Source organism: Palaemon carinicauda, chromosome 5 (genome assembly GCF_036898095.1).
Source record: "Palaemon carinicauda isolate YSFRI2023 chromosome 5, ASM3689809v2, whole genome shotgun sequence".
Classification (NCBI taxonomy): domain Eukaryota; kingdom Metazoa; phylum Arthropoda; class Malacostraca; order Decapoda; family Palaemonidae; genus Palaemon; species Palaemon carinicauda.
This window is the reverse complement of record NC_090729.1, coordinates 88,067,283-88,074,462: the sequence shown is the minus strand read 5'-3', so window position 1 is coordinate 88,074,462 and position 7,180 is coordinate 88,067,283. Positions and strand designations below refer to the sequence as shown.

Here is a 7,180-nt window from a genome sequence, read left to right as displayed (position 1 = left end):
AATAATTATCAGTAATTATCCAGGGTTATCCCATTCTGCATCGTCAGTTTTTAATGTTAATATGCTGAATCAAACGCAGGTGTGTACGTAACCCTTTAATGTATAATGAAGAGGCTACATTACTCTGTGGCTCTAGGCTTCCAACTGAGCGTCGAGCGTCTCGTAAACAATCTTACAAACCAAAACATAAAATTAACATATGAGCATTGCTCTCAAAAGACTTAAATCCTACTACAGTACAAAAGAAAAAAGAATCACATCCTATCTTTGAGGTCATTAATAAATGCTTGAACCCTAATATCAAAATACATCATTTCACCTATGAACAATGCTTAAACATGTTTAATCAATGCAATATGATGCAATGTTGAGCTCAATACATGTAACATTTCAGGTAATACAGTACATTATTACCATAATATATAACAGTCTCCTCCCCTTTGACTTGACATTGTAAAAATCTTTATAAATCTAATCTCTCGGGGGGCTTTCCTCTATTAATCCTGTTAGGAAGCACTCTAACCTCATCTTGTACTGGTAAATGAATTGATTCTGAATCTACATTTGATGTTGGAGCATCTTGGTTAATATTTGACTCATTTGATCTAACTACTTCTGAAAGTTTTCCATCTCTAATATTCACATGCTCTACTGTATTTCTTTTTAATGGCTATAATTGATCAACATGTCGTTTTATAATATTGCCACCAACTTGAACATCATAATGTAAATTTCCTATCCCTCTTACAATCTCTCCTGGTACCCACTTCTCTGGAGTGTTGTACGATCTTACTATGACATCAGATAAAGGTAAAAAAAATCTTACTTTTGAAAGATTTTCTACTTGTTTATACCCTTTATCTTCTAAATCACTTTGCAAACTTGGATACAACAAATCTAACTTACATCTAATCTTCCTCCCCATCAATAAATTTGATGGTGTCACGCCTGTTGTGCTGCGCGGCGTTGTTCTATAAAACAATAAAAACTTTGATACATGTAAAAATATGTTACCTGAATTTGCTTTTCTACACTTCATATTGTGTTTAAATGTTTGAACAAACCTTTTAGCCTCTCCATTGGTAGAGGGATGATTTGTTGTTAAAAATTTATGTTTTATTCCATTGGCGTTACAAAATTCTTTGAACTCTTGTGAGGTAAATTGTGGACTATTATCTGTAACAATTCTTTCTGGAATACCATGTGTGGAAAAAAAAAATTGCATTAACTCTTTTATTGTGGCATAAGACGTTGTTGTCTTCATTGGAATTACTTCAAAAACAAATAATTTAAAAAAGGACCAACAAAATCTATATGCACTCTTTGCCATGGATACCTGGGTAACTCCCATGGGTGCATTCTAGCAAAATGCGGATTGTTCTGTCGCATATTACAATTCATACAATTCCTTATAATAAGATTCCACATCCTTATCTACACCTGGCAACCATACAAAAGTTCTTGCAATTGACTTTGATCTTACAATACCTTGGTAATCAGCATGTATTTCAGACAAAACCTTATTCCTCAGTGAATTAGGAATAACTACCCTTGAACCTCTCATCACTATTCCTTGTGTTACACTCAGTTCATACCATATATCCTTATAGGGTTTATAATTTTCCTCTTTTCCACATAAGTCTCTACCTGTCATTAAACTCTCTAAAACCTTACTAAGTACTGGGTCTCTCTTGGTACTGTCTGCTACATCCTTTGCTGTAATGGGTACATCATATACAGAAATTAACAGAATACTGCCATCATACTCTTCTGGAGCTTTGTTTACTGGTAATCTAGATAAAGCATTTGCATTACCCATCTTTGATGTTGAACGGTATTCTATATCATAGTAGTACACGGCTAATGTAATTGCCCAACTTTGTAGTCTTGCAGCTACCAATGTAGGTAAACTTGCTTTTGGGCCCAATATTTCTAATAAAGGTTTATGATTTATAACAAGTGTGAACTTTTTCATACCATAAAGATACATAAGAAATTTCTTAACTCCATACACTGATGCTAAACTTTCTTTTTCTATTTGGGAGTAATTCCTTTCTGCCTTCTTCAATACTCTAGAAGTGAATGCAATTGGTTTTTCTGTTCCATCTGGCATTACATGAGATAATACTACACCTAAACCTATGTTTGATGCATCACATACTAATTTAACTGGTAAATCCACTTGATAATGTCCTAGGAACGTAGGTGATGTTATTTCCTGTTTGTTTCTTTCAAAAAATTCCTAACACTCTTTTGTCCACTTCCATTCTACACCCTTATTCAACAAATTATACAATGGATGAATGAAATTCCCATAAAATGTTACTAAACCTAAAAATTATTGTAATTCCTTAACATTTTCCGGTACTTTTGTTGACTGTACAGCTTTAATCTTCTCTTTAGTTTTGTGAATACCCTTGCCATTAATTACAAAACCTAAGTATTCCACTGAATCAACTTCTAAAATACATTTGCTCTTATTTACTCTAATATTATGTTCCTTCAACTTCTTCAGAACTGTTCGCAATCTTTCTCTATGTTCTCTCGTGTCTTTACCAGCAATTAAAATATCATCTATAAAAATGAATACTCCTTGTATTCCTGAAAAAATCTTATCCATAGTTTGTTGCCATATAGCTGGACTACTTGCAACTCCATAAGGTAATCTCTTTGGCCTAAATAAACCTAAGGATGTATTTACTGTACATAATTCTTGTGAACTTTCATCCATGGGAAGCTGTTGAAATGCTTGTCTTAAATCTAACTTAAAAAAACACTGCATCCTGACATAGTTGCAAACATGTCTTTCGGATTTGGTGATGGATGTTTAGCTACTTGCAGTTGTGGATTCAACGTTACTTTATAATCTCCACATATACAAAATATATCAAAGATATATTTCACATTTATTGTTTACTTGACAGTATGGTATTTCTCTTTCATTTATATAAACTCCCGGATACCTTTTAAAATATTTTGTTTCTTGTTAAGCCAGGGTTTAGGAGTGTGTTTAGAGTTCCTTCTACTTCTCATGAATCGTAATCACTAAGTTGTAATTAGATATTTAAATTTACTATTATTACTTTATTGTGGCTAAAGTTCATGTTCATAAAGTTAATTTGGCTGATTCATGGTAAATGTTTTCTTGACTAACCTTTTCAAACCCAAAGCTATAAACGAAATAACAAGTTTAGCAGAGGCGACCATATAATGTCTTGAAGAAGAGGTGACGATATAACTGCCAAAACGCAGAAGAAGAGTTGTGACTCGAAGACCAGAACGACAGGACCTGTAGTTGAACCATCCTACATGTTTTTTGTGTATCAGCCAATCTGCTTATAGTCTTCATGGATCACAGAGCTTAATGGTATAATTAATATGAAGATTTACTATTAAGAAGTTTGCCGAGGACAGCTGCCATTGACGATGAAGGCGAAATTCAACAAAAGTACCGAAGGATTTGGGGAGAGAAAGGAGACGGGTTTTTAGCAGTTTGGAGGTTATGGAAAAATTCAGTGGTGACCATGTTGTGCTGGAGTGGTGTCTGGCGTAAGGTCATCTCTCCAAGAATATAGCATGGTTTGGAAGGGTTACAGTGCACAAAGGACAAGGATTCTCTCAAGCAAAGGGATTAAATTTTATTTTCCTCAGTTATAAATTTTCTTTTTCATTTTGACTGTTGTAATTAAATATAAATTAAACGATTTCTTTAATTTACCCTGTCACCATTAATTTGTATATCATTGCATGATTCAAGTAAAAAGTTTTTCCATATGGCGACCGTGACAGGACTCGTGCAATCCTTAACCTCCCTGTCCTTTATGTTGTAAGCCTTTTATTGTGGGTGGGGCTGTCCTCGGCTTCTTTATTTTTCATATTTGATATAGGCTTATTGGTATATGTAGTGAAAGCATCAAATTTGTGCTCGGTATGTGAATATTTTTACTGAAGTGAATATATGTCTTTTGTAACACGGATAAATATTCGTAATTGCTAGAAACTTTGATTTGTGTTTATCTAGGTTTGGTATTAGATTAACGTTGTAGAATTATTAACATGTCTGAGGATATATTGAAGAAACGGCGTTCTTACGCTCGGCAAAGAGTAACAAAGATATATAATACAGTTCAATCGAATCTCGAAGGATTGTCTGAACAAGATAGACTTTTGTATATTCACAGATTTGAACAGTTAGAAAAAGAACTGTTAGGGTTAGACCAGGAAATATTGAACTATGTCATAGATAAGGAAGACGAAAGCTCCTTTGAACAAAAGATTAACACAGATGAAGACTACCAGAAAAAGATAATGTCGGCCTTGTTAAGTTTACAAAGAATGAGTTAAGGATACCTCAAGTTCCTTTACCTAAATATGACAACACCAAGGGTCAGTGTTTAGTGAAGTTCTTTTATGAATTTGAAAAATTGACTGACAAACAAAATTGGTCAAATCACTTAAAGTTTATGTATCTACGAAATCAGTTGTCAAAGTCTCCAAAGGCACTTGGGGATTCTCTTGATATTGATAACCAGTCGTATGAAGAGACAAAGAAATTATCATTGCAAGCATTTGCAACTCCATTAACACAAAAATATGATGCCATTAAGAAACTTGCAGAATTTAAGTTAACTTTATCAGGTGATCCATATGCCTTTGTAGCCTCGATAAAAACTATTATGAATGCATTCAAAAAGCTTGACGTCAAAGTTGACGATGTTCTCCAGTACTTCATATGGCAGTCTTAGTGATCGCTTTCAATCTTTACTAATTCAGATAACAAATGAAAGCAAACCCTCATTAAGTGAAATTGAAAGTAACATATTTGAGGCTGTTGAGAGGTATAACAGAACGAATGAAAGAAATTTTGAGCAAAAGGAGAAAACTAGGACTAAGAATATAGAATCGAGCACAACTCTCGCTACCAAATATAAGTCATGTATCCTATGTACAAAGGATGGTAAGCAAGATACCGCACATTTGCTCGTAAATTGCCCAGTTTTTGCGAATCCTAAAATGAAAGTAGGGAAACTTACAGAGCTGAATGCTTGTGTTAGGCGTGGCTATCATAATCATGTGACTCCTCAGTGTAAATTTAAGTTTACGCAAAGATGTAGAAATTGCAGTGGATGGCATTTTACATACCTGTGTGTTGCTAAGGAGAGGCTTAATAGTTCCAGTACTAAAGCTTCTGAATCTATTAATACTGAATCCACTGAAACCTCCATGCATACTAGTGGGAAAAAGCCTGAACCGAAGCATACTTTAAATAGCCTCACATTAGCTGAAATTCATCAAAATGTTACTGGTGGTGCTGCAATTTTACCAACTTTTACATGTTCTGTGGCTGAAGAAGATAATGTTGTGCGAGTTTTACGAGATTGTGGTAGCCAGAGAAATTTTATTTGTGATAAGCATGTAAACAATATGAAGTTCCCTGTCCTAGCAAAAAACGTCTATATGACTATTCATGGTTTTAATTCTACTAGGGACCTTGTAACTGATATCGTTAATGTACCTCTCAAGTTAGGTAGGGAATGGCATTCCATCGAAGCAGTTGTTGTACCCAGTATTGATATAGAGTTGAAACTGGAGGGCTTAAATGTCATTGTTAAAGAATTTCAAGATAGACATTACATTTTAGCAGATAAGTTTCTTAGTGGTAGTGTGGACACTATTGGTAACATTGGTCTTATCTTGGGAAATGATGCTGACTTTTTGCTGTCGCTAACTACACACAAGTTTGGATTAAACAATCCCTCTGTGTATCTTGACACTCCAGTTGGTGTCATGCTCACATGTAATATTAACAGAATGATGAAAAACTTGGATTATTTACCTAACATTAATATTGGAAATAGTTCACATACTGCGGTTAGCACTCAAGGAAACACACTTTGCATGGTAGGGGAAGCTGCCCAGACTAATAGACAATTACAATTCCTCGATAGACATAGCTTTTTGGCAGTCTCTCAGTCTGAACTTCGAGATGACGATGTTGACTTGATTTCCAACAGATCACCGGCGAGTATCAAAGTTCAAGAAGCCAACACTAATTCAACCTATGCTATTTTTAACAAAAAGGGTAAGCTAAAGCAGTCTGAATTGATTAAAGCTACGGAAGAAATGCTTGAAAAGCAATGCATTGAATATCTGGACTATGAAAAATCGCAGCTATCTGACGATGACACAGAAACCAATAAAAAGCTAGTAAAGTATGTTCTTGATAGTACAGAACGAGATGAAGAAGGTAGACTAGTAATGCCACTGATGTGGAACAACAAGATATCCCATTTGTTAGGGAAGAACTTCAATTTATCCCGGATGATACTGAAATCTAACTTAACACATATGAAGAATAAACCTGAGCATTTAAAGATGGTTAATGATGTATTTAAAGAGCAACAAAATCTGGGAATCATAGAGAAAATTGAAGATATTAATTCTTTTATAAATGAACATCCAGAAACTAGTTTCTTGCCTCATATGCCTGTGTTCAAAATGGCCAGAGACACGACTAAGTGTCGAGTCGTGTTTCAGTCTAACTTTACCAGCAATTAAAATATCATCTATAAAAATGAATACTCCTTGTATTCCTGAAAAAATCTTATCCATAGTTTGTTGCCATATAGCTGGACTACTTGCAACTCCATAAGGTAATCTCTTTGGCCTAAATAAACCTAAGGATGTATTTACTGTACATAATTCTTGTGAACTTTCATCCATGGGAAGCTGTTGAAATGCTTGTCTTAAATCTAACTTAAAAAAAACACTGCATCCTGACATAGTTGCAAACATGTCTTTCGGATTTGGTGATGGATGTTTAGCTACTTGCAGTTGTGGATTCAACGTTACTTTATAATCTCCACATATACAAAATATATCAAAGATATATTTCACATTTATTGTTTACTTGATAGTATGGTATTTCTCTTTTATTTATATAAACTCCCGGATACCTTTTGAAATATTTTGTTTCTTGTTAAGCCAGGGTTTAGGAGTGTGTTTAGAGTTCCTTCTACTTCTCATGAATCGTAATCACTAAGTTGTAATTAGATATTTAAATTTACTATTATTACTTTATTGTGGCTAAAGTTCATGTTCATAAAGTTAATTTGGCTGATTCATGGTAAATGTTTTCTTGACTAACCTTTTCAAACCCAAAGCTATAAACGAAATAACA

At 34.2% G+C, this 7,180-nt stretch overlaps 1 protein-coding gene across 1 annotated transcript; it reads left to right on the top strand.

Moving 5' to 3' along the window:
- The first annotated feature begins 4,713 nt into the window (after window positions 1–4,713).
- On the top strand, window positions 4,714–6,558 carry LOC137641015 (uncharacterized). The gene has a single exon (XM_068373465.1). It carries the CDS (start codon window positions 4,714–4,716, stop codon window positions 6,556–6,558), a length of 1,845 nt encoding a protein of 614 aa, XP_068229566.1.
- Window positions 6,559–7,180: the final 622 nt, after the last annotated feature.